The sequence below is a fragment of the Phaenicophaeus curvirostris genome, chromosome 6 (genome assembly GCF_032191515.1).
Source record: "Phaenicophaeus curvirostris isolate KB17595 chromosome 6, BPBGC_Pcur_1.0, whole genome shotgun sequence".
NCBI lineage: Eukaryota > Metazoa > Chordata > Aves > Cuculiformes > Cuculidae > Phaenicophaeus > Phaenicophaeus curvirostris.
The window spans coordinates 56,176,407-56,194,919 of NC_091397.1; the positions used below are offsets into that span (position 1 = coordinate 56,176,407).

General features: G+C 41.8%; 1 protein-coding gene across 2 annotated transcripts; it reads right to left on the reverse strand.

The window, feature by feature from the left end:
* Window positions 1–1,278: 1,278 nt before the first annotated feature.
* On the reverse strand, window positions 1,279–17,075 carry CCDC126 (coiled-coil domain containing 126). Of its 2 annotated transcripts, XM_069860297.1 has the most exons (5): window positions 16,991–17,075; window positions 5,591–5,724; window positions 4,565–4,972; window positions 2,661–2,879; window positions 1,279–1,848 (listed from the first exon to the last, which is right to left on the reverse strand). In XM_069860297.1, the coding sequence occupies exons 3-4, from the start codon at window positions 4,800–4,802 to the stop codon at window positions 2,698–2,700; spliced, it is 420 nt and encodes a 139-aa protein (XP_069716398.1). In that variant the 5' UTR covers window positions 4,803–4,972; window positions 5,591–5,724; window positions 16,991–17,075; the 3' UTR covers window positions 1,279–1,848; window positions 2,661–2,697. The 2 variants fall into 2 exon arrangements, with proteins under 2 accessions (XP_069716398.1, XP_069716397.1); XM_069860296.1 differs by having other exon boundaries at window positions 1,279–2,879.
* Between the last annotated feature and the right edge of the window lie 1,438 nt (window positions 17,076–18,513).

The window sequence follows — 18,513 nt, forward strand, 5'->3', positions numbered from 1 at the left end:
AAAGCAATAGAAATAACTAGAGGATTAAGACTATCTTAGAATCATAGATTAGTTTGGGTTGGAAGGGACCTTAAAGATCATCCAGTTCCAACCCCCCTGCCATGGGCAGGGACACCTCCCACCAGACCGGGCTGCCCAAGGCTCCATCCAACCTGGCTTTGAACACCCCCAGGGATGGGGCAGCCACAGCTTCCCTGGGTCTTCGCTCATTGTGAAGAAATTCCTCCCTACATCTAGTCTAAATCTGCCCCTCTCCAGTTTGTACCCACTGCCCCTCATCCTATCACCACAAGCCTTTGTGAACAGCCCCTCCCCAGCTTTCTTGTAGCCCCTTCAGGTGCTGGAAGGTCACTATAATGTCTCCTCCCAGCCTTCTCCAGGCCGAACAAGCCCAACTCTCTCAGCCTGTCCTCATACGGAAGGTGCTCCAGCCCTCTGATCATCCTTGTAGCCTCCCCTGGGCCCATTCCAACAGCTCTATAGCCTTCTTATGCTGAGGTTTCCAGAACAATCTTCCCTAGAATGCTTGCCTTCCAGTTATTAGCTGTGGAATTTAGAGCTGTATCGAGACATGTGGTGCTTCTAGCTGTTTAGACAGCAATCAAGATAATCTTTCCATTTTCTTCATTAGAACTTCTGCTTGAGAACCAATCTTGCTCTGATTTTTTGCTACCCACATTGAACAGTCACTCACAGGCACATTAATCAGACAGTAAACACAAGGCAAATTGCAGCTGGGAAAAGTCAAGTCTCATAATTTACAAAAAAAGATTTAAAAAACAAAACCAAAACAAAATGTAAACAGGGTGGAGGTGGCATTTATTACCGTTCATAGCACAAAGGGATACAGCCCACCAAGGTTTTTGTTGGTACAAATCAAGCACACAGAGAATAAAAAGCATAGATAGATAGATATAAAAACCTGTTTTCACACTGTCAATAGAAACTTGCAGATTGAAAAGAAGTTACACATGCATCTTCTTCCTCTTGAAGATTGAAGTCTTCACCATTAAAGACCTAAACCAGCCATTTTCTTTTATTTTCATTTCTTTTCTGTCCTCATCTTTAACCTGAAGAAAGTTCCAGGGCATTAGAATTTCAACAGCAAAGGAACTCAGTAACTGAGCAGGAAGAATACCAGACAGACCACTTCTAGACTTCAGACATACAACTTTCCCAACCAGAAACACAAGCAGCAAGAATGACAAGACTTGTGTTAAAAAAACAAACAACAAAAACACAAAACAAAAAAAAAAACCCAAAACCCAGGAGCCTTCATAAATACAATTAAAAATTTATTTTCCTCCTTCTGCATGGAAGTGAGTACATGTTTACACACAATGTGACAGGAAAAAAAAAAAAATCATCTGGACACTAACTAAGGTTGTAGGTGTATTTTCTTTCATAACAGTCCAGAATATCAGCAGGGAAAAACAGATAACTTGTGATCCAGCACCTATGGTTTCACTGGTGGTTGTTCTTCCTAAACACAGGGTCAGACCACCCCAAGAACCCCCTTCACAGCACATTTCTGGTCAAGTCCCTGAACGCAGCTCCCCGAAAACATTCAACACATTTTAAAAAACAGGCTCAGTGGCACTTTCTCTTTAATATGACTTCAGTAACAGTTTGAAATACAGTGCATCCACGCTGCAATTCATTTTGCTGTAAGGCTAACTTAGACATAAGGCAAACATTACCTTAGCTCTCAAATATTCCATAATAAGACACCTTAAGCACGTCTAACTGTTAAATGCAGAGGTGCCTTGTCCCTTCATTGCTTTTCCTCCTGATCAAAAAAGCAATTCCGGGAGACGGTGTGCTATACTCATCACAAATTGCAAGGTACTAGAAAGTTAAAAAGAAACAGCAATGAAAAAAAAAACCCACAGTATTCACATATCCCAAACTTATTTCCATCACTTAAATAAATTTTATCTGCAATTACAAAATACATACACTTAAATATCTTTGTAAGAAATAATCACCTAAGGTATCACAGATTATTATTTGCTTTTGATACTCTAACTGCTCTAACTCTGGCGTAAAGATATACCTAGACAGTGCAGTACCTAGGGTGTCTTCCTATTATAATTAATTTTCTTAAATATACAGTAAATTCGCTCTAGCGATTCTGACAGATAGTGCAAATAAAGACATTCTTTGGGTCACATTTTTAAAACATTACCCCAATGCTATCCTCAATTTAATATTGTTTTAGTAAATGAGTAGCAAAATATTTTATGTATACACATTTTCTAGCATCTGTTTAACAATGCATCTTCCTCAGTTTCCTTGGCTTAATGCAGGTCACAAAAAATGAATAAGCTACAATACTGCTCACCTATCCAAAAGATATGTTATATTTATACTTAAATAAATATTTTTAGAAACCTATCTCTAAGCTCCCCATTGCTTTCCATTTATTTTTATTATCCAATAGCATACTACATCAAATCATATCAAAATATCTTTAAAGACAACAAGGATCACTTCAGAAGTACTGCTCAAAGGCAATGAAATAACGCTTTGAGAACCTATGCACGTGAGTTAGGCCTACACAGATCCAGCACATTGCATAACATTACAGTTTACGCTTCATTTAGAGTCAACTACTGCTTTGCTCTAGCCAGAGACAAAAAGCTTATCTTAAATATTACCTATCATAGATGTAGCAACACAAAGCGGCCCTGTTTGCTATCTAACGTTGCTTGCTGCTTTTACACGTTTATTTGAAGTTACTGGCATCTGATTGCTAGTTCCATTGGTGGTATTTGTTGCTGAGCCATTCACAACGATGTAATCAACTTTGTTTTCCAATTTCACAAGGCGCTGTAAGATGTCATCCAGAAGAACAGCAATCGTTCTCTTAAGATCAGCTGAAGATAACAGAAAAAACAAATGAGATCCTATTATTTACAATGCATGGAAAAGAACTGCTATTTCAATGTATTCACATCTTAGGACTTGCTATCCTGCCTAGTACACTTTTTGAGAAACAGTGCAGATTAGTATACAAGAACAGAATTAAACAGCTACTTGATTTTTATTTAATACTATTTCTTTGCTCTTTTAACCAAGGAAGATACCATCATAGTATTAAACTGGTTATGAACCAATTAAATACTCCCATATAAGAACAAAACCACTAGCTGGAGCAGGAGACCAGTGACTACTCAAAGCCAATTATTTGCATTTTCATCCAGACTACAGCACTAGACCACCCAGCTATGACACCTTTCAGCCTTGGGCAGCAACAGAATAAACTGAAATACTTTCTAACATTAAGAAGGTAGTTCTTAGTAGCTTTCCTCTAAATAACAGGCATATCTCACAGAAAAACTGCTATGAGAAAGTACCTTGTCACTTCTTATATAGGCTACGAAACAGGGAAAAAATCATTTATTTAGGCTTATGTTGATTGAGAAAAAAAAAAAAAAGGTAAGGTCAGTAAAAAAAATGCCCACATTCTGGAACACAAAACCAGTAACAGAATTTTCAACAAAAAGCTCATTACGCTGTTGGCAATGTTCATCCCACTATCTTCTCTCAGATTTGGAAAAAACAAAAAAAACCTTACAGGTTTTACTCCCCAAACACCCACAGATGCCGACATGCACAGTCTCCCTCTCCCCCCTCACCAGTTCTTGACTAACTGGAAAAATTGGGGAGGAAAAACACAAGAAAAAAGTGGGGGGGAAAAAAAAAAAAAAGAGTAATTCAGAAAAAAATTGTCAATGACACATGGTGGGTTTGAAGCAACAGGGCCTGATCAACAGGCCTAAACCAATACACGTGACCTGTGGGTGACTGGTACCTACTAGAGCTCATTGCAGCCTTCCCTCAAGAGAAGCCGCGAAGGACCAAAGAGTTAAAATTTAGACATTTCTATAGCTTTGGTAGAAAAGATCTCAGAACTATCGTCTCAAAACTATCTTCTCTGTATTTCAAAAGACAGGCACAAGCTCTCCTCATATATTACCAGTGAATACAAATACTCATCAAGATGAATCAAACACAGAGTTATGATGGAGCAAGTATGAAAGCTTTAGAGACAAGGGACCTTATTTTGAACGGCTGCTTCTAAAGCAAAGGGAGATTCTGCTAAATTCATAATTGCCTCGCAGTTTAAAGACTACAAACTCAACTAGGATGTTGCTTTCCACTGTTTCTTTAAAGAGAAGAAATAAAAGCAGAAATAGCAATGAGGCACAAGAAGAATCCAGAAACACTGAAGTGACTTTATCTAAAACTTTGTCCTCATATCAAGCATGTATTTATTCCTCAATAGTTTAAGATTCAAAGAAAGCACAACATTATGGTTAATCCTGTAAATAACAGCAGTCATATACCCGGAGATAACTTAAAAAAATTCCTAAAACCCAAAAATCTCATGTCTCAAGCTTGATGTTGCACCACATCTTAATCTTCAGTGAATAATCTAAAGTCAAATCAGTTACTACAGAGAGGTTTTTATCTTAAAGAGCAGTAATAAAAAAAGTGTAACTTCACAGTTTTCAGCAAAAAAGACATCCGAATAAGTAGTATGTTTTTTTCCTCTTACCATATCCTGCCATAGAGGCTCCACCGCCACCATTCATTAAATTTTTATTTTCTTCTGCCAGTGCTTTGACATATCTTTTACTTAGATCTAGTATCTGTCCACGCAACTCAGCGCTGCTTTGACGTCTTGGATACTGGAAAGTGTAACGTAGCAACATCAAACCCCAAATGATCCCAAAAATTAGTAAGAACATACTCAGTTTCTGGGACATATTTTTCCTTGAAAATGTTAAAAACATTTCTGATGAAGGCCACCGGTGCGTCTTAACTTTGGGATAGTTAATTGAACTTGGCTTGGTCAAATTATATTACATAATAAACAAAAATAAGATTTCTATGAAGTGAAAAATCTTCTGGCTGGATCATCTTGCATACGCACAGCTTCTCATCTTCCAGTTGGTCTTGATTCCTGAAATTTGTAAAATATCACTTGGTTATTCAATACTGCTACACTTGTTGAGACCAGGGACAAACAGCAGTTTCTAAATGCAGTTTTACTGCATAATCTAACAAATAGCTGTGGATTTTTATCTGCTCAGAGGAACAGTGATCTTTCTGTGTTGCCTGCTACTTACAAGGTTTCTTTCCTCTTCTTGTTTTCATAAACTTTTATTCTCTAAAAATCAAAACTTGTATGCTTCTACAAATCATATTTTAAATGCCATAAATTGAACTGATATTAAATCCAAATGCATTTAAATCAAAATGCAAAATCTAGAACAGAGTTGTAAAATATTTACACACATTTTGATGAGTTATACACATGCATCTATGCAGAAGAAGAATATCAGCTGAAATTATTCCTCACTTAGGAGCACAGGGTAGATATAAACAGCTAAAACGCAGAACAAAGCTTCTTGGTCGGTTGGTTAGTTCAAAGTTGGGCATCACCCTCTATTGGTTTTGTACAGCCTTAAGAATTATTTTTTTTTTGTTATGGTGCCTTATAATAAAGAAATAAAACCAAAATGAATTGGTACATTGCACCCACTTTCAGCATTTTACTACCACTTTAAAGAAGTCTTACCATAGCAGCCAATTCTGATCCCTTGACAGATTAAAGCTTCAGGAGAAAAACAAATGGTGGGAAAGCTTTCAGCAATTAAACAGGGAACGTTCAGACAGCTTGATGCAATACACACCAGACATCTTCAGAGAGCTCTGTATGGGGGGAAAAAACGTAAGCAAAACAAAGTGCAGGACTTTACATACTGACATTTTCACATGAAGTGGTCAAAGTTGAGGACTTCAAACCACCAGAAATATATTTTTAAACCTAACCTGAAGCAATTGTTAGGGGAAAAAATAGAATCTATTTTCACTTTATTCTAAATGCAGATATTTGAATGTAATAATTGATTTCAACTTACTTTTAAAAAAACTTGGTAAGAACCTCATTGAGATGCATCCCTCTTCCTGTATTATAAGACAGTGACAGCAGACATTCCACATTCATCACATATGTACACGCATATTTACATATATCATTCTCTTATTTGTTCCCCCCAACCAAATTCAAGCTTTTCAGTCTCTTCACCTCATACTTCTCATTTTTTCAGCCACCTCTAAGACTTCTCCAATTATTCAGTACTTTTTTGAGAGGGATTTTCTATTATTCACAATAGTCTGGATAATTATTATGTAAAATGAGTAGTTTTACGTTTTACCTGATGTTCCCCATTCTTCCCCACATATTACCTGCAACGAGCACTTTTCAGGCTGAAGTTACACGCTAGTAAGAGTTCCCAAACAGACCTCCTAGAGTGGTACTCGGGTCTCTGTTTCTATCAGAATACTGAGATCAAATTTCTTATCCTGCTAAGCACTTATCTAAATGTTAACTCCACCTCCACGACATTTTTAACTGCCTCTGCTGACCAGTCCGACTGGCTTCACGCCGACACACCACGGTCTGCGGCAAATACAAGTGTCACTGCCAGCAGGGCTCTGAGCTGTGCTTGTTGTCTACCCCTCACCTTCACTCTCCAGATGATCCTCTCAACAGGCAGGCCAACAGGATTGATTCAAGCGGCAAATTTTCCAAGTGCTTTAAAATCAACATGGATATTTAAATTATCCTGAAAACTATCACTCCAAGGCAAAGGCAACATTAGGACTTGGACAGCAAAGCTGCTGTAAAGTAACAAGTGCCCTATAGTAGCTGCCAGCACATAAAATCTTACTTTTACTGTGGCGTGTACTAATGTAAGTCGCAATCACAAGTCACTGAAGGAGGAGTCACCTTAACTGTTGGATACGATCCTGCACACGGACAGAGAGCCAACACACCAAAAGCTGAAACCCCACTGTACGTTCAGTGGGATGTACTTTCTTTGAAGGATGTACTTATCAACTAAAAACCTGTTTTTAAGACACAGATTTCTCTTTAAGTGCATAAAAGAAGAGAGAAAACGGTAAAAGCATATTCTACAATATCAGCACATCAGAATTGGAATTGCGTGGTTAGAGATTTCCAGAAGTAGATCCTCCCTAAACATGAGCTAACCAAATCTTCTTTGCCCCAGCTCTTTGCCAAATCCCTGGCTCTGCACTCAGAACTGAAATCATAAATTGCACCTACATCGTGAAGCATCTACATAATCCCTGAATACTATCAAATATGATGGAAAACATTTACATATGAGGTCCAGGGGCGAGGTATTCACATGGTGGCTCAGAAGACCAAAGAGTATCTCTCAAGGAGAGACCACAAGATTCAACCCATCTGTGGGAGCAACACTGAGTATATTAAGATTAATTGGGACTAAGATAAAGCATGAAACTGGCACCAAGCATATTAGAATAAACATTATTAAAAAGACCAAGTGCTCTGAGCTAGACACACAGGATTATGAATCTTGAATGTGTGAGAAGGCCAGGCTGGGAAAAAACACCTGGGAATAAGTGAATTGGAGATATGACTGAAAACAGTCACAAGAGTGTGGAACAGACAAAACCCAAAACATCCTGTTTGTCCGAAGTTCGGAAGCTGAAGAATTGTATAAAGAAGTGCCTGAATGAGAGAAGCCAGTAGTAGTACTACTTTCTTAATTTGACTCCTGTGTGCCATGTTGATTCAAAGAATACGCTTAGAGAAAACTATGAGGTCTGTCTCTCTTTCATCTCCGTGCCTATCTTCCCAAAAATATGCGTTTTATATTTAAAAAAAAAATATGTTTGAAAATAACAGACAGCTCTTGCAGAATTTAAATTAGGTTGAGCTCTCCACAGATCTCCAGCCATATCTCATCCTGAAGCATTTAGACAATATCACTACAGAGCTTTGGAGTGGAAATAACTCTGCCATCACACTGCAAATAAGACCACAAGCCAGGACAAGAGTCCTAGCCAAGAAGAACAGATTGAATAAACTCCCGCCAAGGAGCGGTGGGAATTGCAGACTGGGTCTTTGCCATGTGTATTCGATTCGCAGCGCACACGCTGACTACTGAACGGAAATCAAGGACGGAACCTGCTGGGCAAATGCCGTGACACCCAAACACTGACACTGAGCAAAGGATCTGGGAATAAGGTGTACAGTAATGAAAGGACTAGTTGTATTTGGCAGTTTTCCTGTGCATTTTTAGAGGTCATTTCCCCCTTAATGAATTCAAGGGTAATCTCAAAGTTCTGGAGACTCTGGTCTTCTCTTTCTTCTGCAGCATGGCCTCCTAGTGACCCGTAAAACTCTCCCTGCAAGACTGGAGATTACATAAAGCAAGTAACAACAACGACAACAACAAAAAAGCTTATACCAACATGATTTGCCAGTAGGAATAAAGGGTATTGGAGCAGCAGGTGTTTGTATTAGGAGGAAAATAGCACAATGAGTAAGATGGATAGATTGGAAGTTTTTTACTTCTTGTTGCCCTGAACTGTCAGTCAGCACTTCTCTACATGAATGTTATAGTTTAAATAAAACTTTTCCTAAGAATAGACCTCTGTTTTCAGTAATTCAGAGGTAATATCCCATTAAATACCAGCATGTAAGAAGGAACGTGCTCCCTTGTGATCTTTCTTACTCATCATTTTCCCTACTCCTCCTGATCCACCACTTCCCCACCACATGGGGAAAAAGGAAGCCAAGATTTCCTTCTTCACGCTGACTTAGCCAAGGTAGGAACGCAGGTTTAACACTCTCCCGGCCGCAGCTGAAGGGCTTTCCTGGCAAAGGAGGTCACAGCACTGCGGAGAGCAACAGGGGAAAAAAAGGCACATTACAGCTACACCTTCTCGGAATTCCTGCTATCCCTAACCTGAGACAGAAGAAAGACAACTGTAAAGATAAAGGAGTACAACCAGAGCAAAAATTGAAAATATGAGAAGGAAAATACAAAACCCAACCAACAAAAAAATTCCCCACAACACACCAACCCAAATCAAACAAAACCCCTGACCTGACTGCATAGAAAAAATGGCAATCCAAGAATCCATGAAGAAGAGAGTTCTCCTAGATAATCCTCTCGACAGGCAGCCTGAAGTGACTGATTCAAGTGGCAATTTTTTTAAAGCTCTTTAAAATCAACATGCTTATCTAAATTATTCTGAAAATGACAAACCCATGCCAGCAACAACATCAGAACTTGGAACTAAACTACAAGCAATTCCTGAACAGAGGATCTGACACTAGGTTTGCCTTTCACAGATCTATAAAGGGTTTGGTTTTCTTCACTGTTGCCACTGCCGATTGTCTAAGAAATGTATTGCCAAAGCCTGCCAATGTGGATTAACATCGTCCAGCAATACCACAACAAACACTGGCAACGAAAGCAATGAACTAAAGCACTCACTCTCTCCAAAATGAATTTATCTCTATCCCTGGCACTGTAGTCTGCATCACTCGAATATATACTATGTTACATAATTGAGAAAAGGAAACAAAAGGAACAAGAGCCAAAGAAAAATCAACAGAAAAATCCTTTAAGTTCAGTAATAAAGCAAAGTTCTAGTATCTCTGATGCTATTTAACAGTAGCATTGGACTTCAGTTTGAATATTGACCCCTCCATGGAAATGAGCCCACATTTACAAAACATCATACTTGAATTTTGTCGCTAAGTCTTCCTCAGATTCTGCTTTACTTGTTCCCAGCCAAGCCCAACAATTATATTCATTCAAAACACAAAAAATGTAAATCTGTAAGGCAAAGGAATGCCTCATACATCCACTGAAACAATCTCAGGGTGTCATGAAAACAAGGCATACCCAAATCCTTAAATGGTTACAACACACCTTACAGCCCTGATAGTTCTGCTTGTCACTAGGCTCATGCCAGACCTGTACATACTTGGCAACGTTTTTCTAGTCTGTCCGAGAGATCCAAGTCTTCCTAAACCACTAGACGTGGTTAGCAGCGTCAGCAGGGCAAATTTAAAAGTGTGCTGCAGAGATGGTGCGTACCTTCTAGTTCTGAAAGATGTGCAGGACAGATGAAGATGATTATTTATAAGAGAAAAAGAAAGCAGCGGGTCCATCAGGTATTTTTGGTAGTTATTAGTAAGCAGCTTTAGCAAAAAAAAACTAACAAAACAGAGTCAACAAGAGGTGAAGAACAGAGAAAACTGAAGCCTGAGAATCCCATTCCGCTCAAGGATCAAGAAGACTTTAAGGATAAAGCCAAGAGAAATGCACTCAAAATAGTATTGTTAACATGCAGTCCAATAAAGTCAACTCTTCAGTTATACATTTCAAACGATACAATGCCAACTACTGAGGCAGCCATTCCTCAGTGATACTCCAGAGACCCATATATGTCTCTAATGAACTAATATATTAAGAAAGTACCCTGGACAAAAGGGAATTTTACGCAAACTACTACCTGCTACCATAATACTCATCTCTTTCTCACTGCCAAACTATCATCAACAACTCGACACACTGAATTCAAAAGCAAGTCTGGCTTTGTGACCAACTATAATTATTAAATCTATAAAGACAAGAAGCGATTTATCAAGAAAGAGATTTAAAAAAAACCTACGAACCCGAAGATTTTGCAGATATAGGCATAGAAGATTGCATCCAACTACAGGCAGAGGAAGAGGAAAAAAATCTTGTTACAGAACAGACAGCAGACAAATTAGGACAGTATAAATAAAAGCTGACATGAATGACTACTATAAAATAACCACACAGTCCAAAATTAGAATTTATTACGATCTCAGTGGGAGTGTAACAAGTTTATGAAATTATTAAGGATTTAAAATTAACATATTAAATTTTGTCTGGACAAGAAGCTCCTATTAAATGCACAGCAGCAAACATCTCTCAGTACAGTGAGGGTACTGGATTAGTAAACAATAAGTTGTGCTGTAGACAGGCATGATGATACCTCACCACAATAGCCAATGAACATTTCAAGAAGGCAAAAATCACAGAGCATTACAGAACACCAGGAAATATTTCCACAGTTCTATCAGCTCTATCCTATTCACTTTCTTTTTCGCATCTATTTCGAGCGTGCTCCCCCTGGCCCAATTACCTCTGTGACCTCCAAAATCTTTTGGTTTCCAGTTTTCCAATGGAAAACTTCGAGCATCACAGTCACTCAGCTGACAGACATCATGCTGACCACCCTGAGAGCAGACGAGCTACTGCTCTGTTATTTGGAAACCCATCGGTTCATGTGCAGCAATGAAAAGTCAAAAAAATGACTGACATATACCAAAAACACATTGAACATATTCACTGACAAACTAGTCTTTGAAGACAGGGAAAATGAAATAAGCACATAGAAGCCCAGGAGCTGTGCGCTGAGACTTTTTGGAACACCGCAGACTATGTTTGCATCCTGGTAATTTGAAGTCTTAGACAGCAATCGGTTTGGCAGTAGGAGAAAAGTCTGCATGAGGGGCAGCTGATTAACAGGGGCCCAAAGAAGCGGAAAATATCCCGTCACACAGGGCCACGATTCCTGGCATACACAGAAACTTCAATTCTCCCTTCCTACACATAATCCAAACTCCCTTTAACAGATTATCATTACCCACATCACATTTAAAATCAGCGCCCAAGAAAGAATCACATCCCTTCTATTTATAAAAGCACATGAGTTCTTGAAAAGATGCCAACAAAAAGCATTTTCCTGTACTGGATGTTTGCAGGCCAACACCACCCTTTGGTTCCCGGGTTCGTTAATCGGGTTCATTCAGCTGCACAGCACCATATTAGAGCAGAATGTTCTACTTGAAATTATCAGCAGTGAGTGTCCTCAGACAAGCAAAACCATGTCTGAGCTGCGTTTTGACAACATCAACTCTCAGCACGTTAAGTATTCCTATCAGTGTTGCTGTAAAATTTGGTCACCAGCAAAGTGTCACCAACAGAAAGGGAAAAAGAGGAGGATACCTTACTGTCAAAATCCCAGAGCACATCAAAATGCTTTAACTGTGTGCAGAGGGGTCTTGAGGGTCTTTCGAGACTGCATCACAGATCAGTTGGTGGAAGAGAAAATTAAAACCCGCAAGGCCCAAGTGGAAAGAAAAGAACAGCACAACACAACACGCTGTCATCTCAAGAATAGGTAAGAAGGCACCTTCTCTGGCAATAAAAAGGCCCTATCAGTATGGTGGCCGCAGGTTTTAGCAGTTCTGTGCCACTTCTGGAATGCGGTGCCAAAGGAGTCTGCCTACTACTTGGTGTCATTATATCTTCTCCCACATCACAAGTTCCTTCGTTCCCTGCCCCTGCACGCCCTAGACTTGCAAATACCGAGGAATGCTGAAAAAAAAAATTATCCCTTTGCCTTATTGCTACCTGTCTTTCAGGGAATACCTCTAAGGCATATTCCATGTGAAATCACAGAAAGACATTAGGTTTAAGAAAATAGCAAAACCAGGTAACTACCTACCAAGAATACCTAGTGTGGCAACAAAGAAAGAAGAAAATCACAGAATCATAGAATAACCAGGTTGGAAGAGACCCACCGGATCATCGAGTCCAACCAAAAATCTCCTTGCATGCTCCCACCAGTCCCTGCCTCTCAGTGCAGCCAAAGGATATGTGGGCCAACAAAAGTCACAGCTCACCGAGCAGATATTGTCGCTGCTGAGGAGCCGCTGGGACTACCCCAAACCCATCTTAAACCCCAGACAGTTTTACCTCCCACAGGCTTCTAAGGACTGCACAGAAACAATTTGGCTTGTAGTTGGACTTTGATTAAAACCAAACACATTTTGCTTTAGACTTGAAAACCCACACATTAAGTTTACAGTGGCTCTGGTATAAAATCATCTGAGTGCCCTAACACTACACTGCCTTCTGTATTTCAATATTTTAGAAATACTAGTGATTTGCATTCATCTTGAATGCATACAGTCCCACCTGCGTTGTTTGTATTTTATACTTTCTGCCAACAATTGTTTTTATTGTGCATTATGTTTATGGAATCTGCTGAAGTACTTTTTTGTACCTTAAAAGTATCCTGGCTCTTTTTTAGGACTGCCCTCTGCCTTATTTTGCCTTCTACTGACAGTGAATGCTTTTAAAATAAGCCAACTATTTAAAAACAGAAATCCTTTGTTCCTTGGCTGTGGGCAGTCAGCCAAGACTCAAGATTTTGAGAGGGGAAATGACTTGACAAGGGTTGTGAAGAAAATTAAAGCAAGCAGATATCAACGGGAACATTATATTATACTTGCTGAAGCTCCCCTCCTCCCACTGGGCCTCAAAAACCTAAATCTCTAAATCAGCTTCATTCTGTCTCAGACATTTTATTTTTTCTTTAAGCTTTATTGTTGCCATTCAGGTTATGGTAGGATCCTTGCTCACAAGAACCATAGTTACAACAGAGCATGAGGTACCTTTTAGCCTCTCAATTTCCAATAAGATTGCCATCAATTTTTCATTACTGCTGAACACTAGGATGTGACAAGTACTCCATTACTAACTAGTACCTCCACTCCCTTGTGAAATTTCACAGCTGTGTTTGCACCATCCTTTCCAAAGCCCCTGGGACTCCAGAACTTCCTTCCGAGATGATAACGATTAGCTCATTTTAGCTAGTTTTACAGAGAAACATACCTGTGAGATCACAAACAAAGGCAACGCAGAAGAGAGGGATTTTCACTGAGTATTTTAAAGAGAACTGAAAGAAAGAGGGGTGTTGTCAAGGAGAACTAGAAGTGGAGGGGAGGAGGGAGACAAGTAACAAGTCAGAGCTGCAGTGATAGAAAAGATTGCCACCGCAGACCTGGTCATACGTGCACATGCAATGCACCATCCACACAAACATTATTCCCATAGAACAGTTACAAAACCAGATTCCTGCCACTGGAGGGAGAGGCAGAATTTAACTTGTCTGGTTTCATTTCAAGAAGCCTGCAGAACCCAAGTTAAGTATGGGTGCAAGCAAAGTGTCAACCAAAAGCATGTTTCAGCAGTCAAACTACAATATAGACCAGGCCTCAGATTCACATTCCCACCCAGGAAGCTGATCCAGTTGAAAATGTTAAGAAAATAACACCGCAGGCAACGTTAAAGACAGATAAGTTATGTTCTTCTACATCTTCTATTATTTCTAGATTGACTTGTCAGTTTATCTTGGCACAGTAAAGGTTATGACAGACAGTAGTTAACTACAGCACCACAGCAGTGTGTACTGCAAATTATTTTATTGTCAAAACTAAGTAGAAATGTAAATGGGTCATTTAGATCATGGTAGCCTCTTATTTCCCCATTATTATGGAAAAGAGCAATTTCAGCAGAATAAGTCTTAAGTCCTCTTGTCTAGGCCCTGTTTTGCAAAGGGAAAGTACCCATTTTGTTTTAAGCGATCCAAGTTTTCATCGCAGGTAAAAGAACCTGTCCAATAACACATACCACACGAAGTACATTTTAGCAGTAAACTTGTACCAGGACAAAACACATTCATTCGAATGACTGAGCTCCACAGATTTTTGACATCTACTGGAAACAATTTAATGGCTATTTTTGACACTTTAACTAGTTTTCAGATATCCCGACTAGGCAGCTGACAATTCAGGGTGACAGTGTGCATTTATCCTACTTAAGAGTTTGTGCAAGATGCAAGAACTGATACTCTTAACTGTTCTTGGAAAAGGTACAAGCAATCGTGAACTCCAGGGGAAATATTTTACTTTTAGCAGTTAAATGACATCCAATCCTCAACCTAAATCACAACATGTGATTAGCCAGTGCCAGTGTTTCCTTCAAAAGGCTAAAAGCCAAAAGGAGTTTCTAAAAGCAGAGACTACAAAAGCTTTAATTTTTTTTTTTTTAAAGTAGCTTTATTTCCAACCGTAAAAGCTTCTGGAAAAAAAGACCTATTTACCAGACCAAAGGAATTCCACCGTAATTACATAATCCACTAGAGTTCTCAAGTACCTCAACTGAATTATTAAAGGATTATGTATTGTAACACACAAAACAGGAAAAAGAGGCCAGAATAATTTAGGCTTTTTACACGTGGGTATCTCCAGCAGCCAAAATGGGAACAAATGTAGCAATAAATTTCCACATTTGATCTAAAACGGCAATCACTCCTCTTCTGACACTAGAACAAGATGCTACTTACAATATATCATCTTCATACTGTCTCCTTTCTTTGATATTCTCATGAGAGTGAAACAGCGATTCATGATATTTGCTCCAAAATAAACAGTACATTACAATTGCAACAAATCACATGCATGCTTAGCTGTTATGTTCAGCACCTTCATATTCTGAAGGTTCTGTTCAAGAGTCACAATACCTACAAAGTTTGCTTTTTACCACGATAAACTGCACCCCCAGTTCAACCACTAAGGGGACAAAACAACAACAAAAAATCCAAACCAACAACTCTCCCCTAGTTGTTACCCTTATCTGAACTAAGGGATCTCCATATGTCACAGAACAGAAGAAAAATTTTCTATGCTTTGCTTTGTGGCACAGAAACACAGAAATGACACTCCATTCTAACAGCCAGTATCATTTAGATTACAAGAGAATATGCATAAAAGAGAACTTGCAGAATGCTACCATGTTAAGAAACTGAATTAATAATGAATGATTAACTGGGCTACAGAAAAAAAGGTAGAGATAATAGTATGCTATAAATATTTACAGAAAAAAATTTCATGGAAGATTAAAAATGTAGTTAAAATATCATCAGACGTTACATATAAAAGCAATTTTATTATATTCTAAGAAGAAAGCACTATTCAACAACTCTTGTGGTCAGGAAGTTTCATATATGATGACCTCCTACAATTAAAACAAGTATTTTGTCTATTATTTTTTCTATGTAAGTTGCTAGTGCCAGAAAACCATTTAGAATCATAGAATCACTAGGCTGGAAAAGACCTTTGAGATCAGGTCCAACTGTACCTGTCCACTACTAAATCATATCCCTAAGCACCTAATCTACCCGTCTTTTAAATACCTCCAGGGATGGTGATGCAACTACCTCCCTGGGCAGCCTGTGCCAGTGTCTAGTCACCTTTCAGTGAAGTTTTTCCTGTGGTCCAATCTGAACCTTGCCTGGCGCAACCTGAGACCATTCCCTCTTATCCTATTGCCTCTTACCTCCGAGAAGAGCCCAGCTCCCTCCTCTCCACAACCTCCTTTCAGGGAGTTGTAGAGAGCAATGAGGTCTCCCCTCAGCCTCCTCTTCTCCAGGCTAAACACCCCCAGCTCTCTCAGCCGTTCCTCATAAGGCCTGTTCTCCAGCCCCCTCACCAGCTTTGTTGCTCTTCTCTGGACTCGCTCCAGAGCCTCAACATCCTTCTTGTGGTGAGGGGCCCAGAACTGAACACAGGATTCGAGGAGCGGTCTCACCAGGGCCGAGTACAGAGGGAGAATAACCTCCCTGGACCTGCTGGTCACGCCGTTTCTGATCCAAGCCAAGATGCCATTGGCCTTCTTGGCCACCTGGGCCCCTGCTGGCTCATGTTCAGTCACTGTCAACCAACACCCCCAGGTCCCTCTCCTCCAGGCAGCTCTCCAGCCGCCCTTCCCCAAGCCCTGAGCCGCACGGGGGGGTCTGTCCCAGCCGCAGGATTCGGCACTCGGCCCCGTCAAACCTCACCCCGTTATTAAGCCTAACGCTGTGAAGAATCCTGCCTTCGCTTGAAAATGAACGACACAAAAAATTCTCGCCTCCTTCCAAACCCTTGCCTCTTCCAAAGCCAGGTCCTTCGTGCGAGAGACAGACACGAATCTTGCAGAGTCACGGCAGCCGCGGTTAATGCCGGGGAGGCACCGCGAACGAGGCGGGAGCCCTCGGGCCCCTCACGCCACCCAGGGCGGCTGCCCCGGCCGAGGACGCGGCGGGCGTGACGGGGGTGGGAAAGGGAGGGGCAGGGGCAGCGCCCGGAGCCACCGGGGACCCGGGGTCTGCGGGACCCACCGGGACCGGGCACCGGACGGAGACGCACCGGGCCGAGGCGGCGGAACCCACACACACCCCCCCACCCCCTCCGCCGCGCTACCTGCGCCGCCGCTCGCGCCCGCTCCGCTTCCGCCGGCCTCGCGGCGCCGCCTGAGGCCCCGCCCCTTCCCCCCCGCGACCGCGTGCGCCTGCGCGCTCCGAGGGGTCATGGAATCATAGAATGACCGGGTGGGAAATGCCCCCAGGACCATCGAGTCCAACCATCCCCGTCAACCACTAAACCGAGTCCCCCAGCGCCTCGTCCACCCGCCCCTTAAACCCCTCCAGGGAAGGTGACTCAACCCCCTCCCTGGGCAGCCTCTGCCAGGGACCAATCACCCTTTCCAAGAAAAATTTTTTCCTAATGTCCAGCCTGAACCTCCCCTGGCGGAGCTTGAGGCCATTCCCTCTTGTCCTGTCCCCCGTCCCTTGGGAGAAGAGCCCAGCTCCCTCCTCTCCACAACCTCCTTTCAGGTAGTTGGAGAGAGCAATGAGGTCTCCCCTCAGCCTCCTCTTCTCCAGGCTAAACACCCCCAGCTCTCTCAGCCGTTCCTCACAAGGCCTGTTCTCCAGCCCCCTCACCAGCTTTGTTGCTCTCCTCTGGACTCGCTCCAGAGCCTCAACATCCTTCTTGTGGTGAGGGGCCCAGAACTGAACACAGGATTCGAGGAGCGGTCTCACCAGGGCCGAGTACAGAGGGAGAAGAACCTCCCTGGCCCTGCTGGTCACGCCGTTTCTGATCCAAGCCAAGATGCCATTGGCCTTCTTGGCCACCTGGGCCCCTGCTGGCTCATGTTCAGTCGCTGCCAACCAACACCCCCAGGTCCCTCTCCTCCAGGCAGTTTCCAGCCAGACTTCTCCTAGTCTGTAGCTGCACAGGGTTGTTGTGCCCCAAGTGCAGGACCCGGCATTTGGCCTTGTTAAACCTCATGCCATTGGACTCTGCCCAGCGGTCCAGCCTGTTCAGATCCCTTTGGAGCCTTCCGACCCTCCAGCTGATTGATTGGGTGGGAAGGGACCACAGGCAGGGACACTGCCTGCTGGAGCAGGTGCTCGGAGCCCCATCCAGCCCAGCCTTGAGCACCTCCAGGGGTGAGGCAGCCACAGCCTCCCTGGGCAACCTGGGCCTCGCTGTGAGAAACACTTATTTGCTGGTAAAATACTGAAAAGGACAAAGTCTTTGAAGCAAAGACAGTAATACTTTTATTTTACAATTCAGTGCTGAATCGGATGCCCTTTTAAACAAGCATCCCCATCTTATAAGAGCAGTAGTGCCCCTCTATTCCTGTCCTGTGAGACCTCATCTGGAGTACTGTGTCCAGTTCTGGAATCCTCAATGTAAGAAGGATATGGAGCTTTGGAACGGGCCCAGAGGAGGCTACAAGGATGATCAGAGGGCTGGAGCACCTTCCATACCAGGACAGGCTGAGAGAGTTGGGCTTGTTCGGCCTGGAAAAGAGAAGGCTCTGGGGAGATCTTATAGCGACCTTCCAGCACCTGAAGGGGCTACAAGAAAGCTGGGGAGGGATTGTTTAAAAGGGCTCATGGATAGGAGGAGGGGCAAAGGGTGTAAACTGGAGAGCG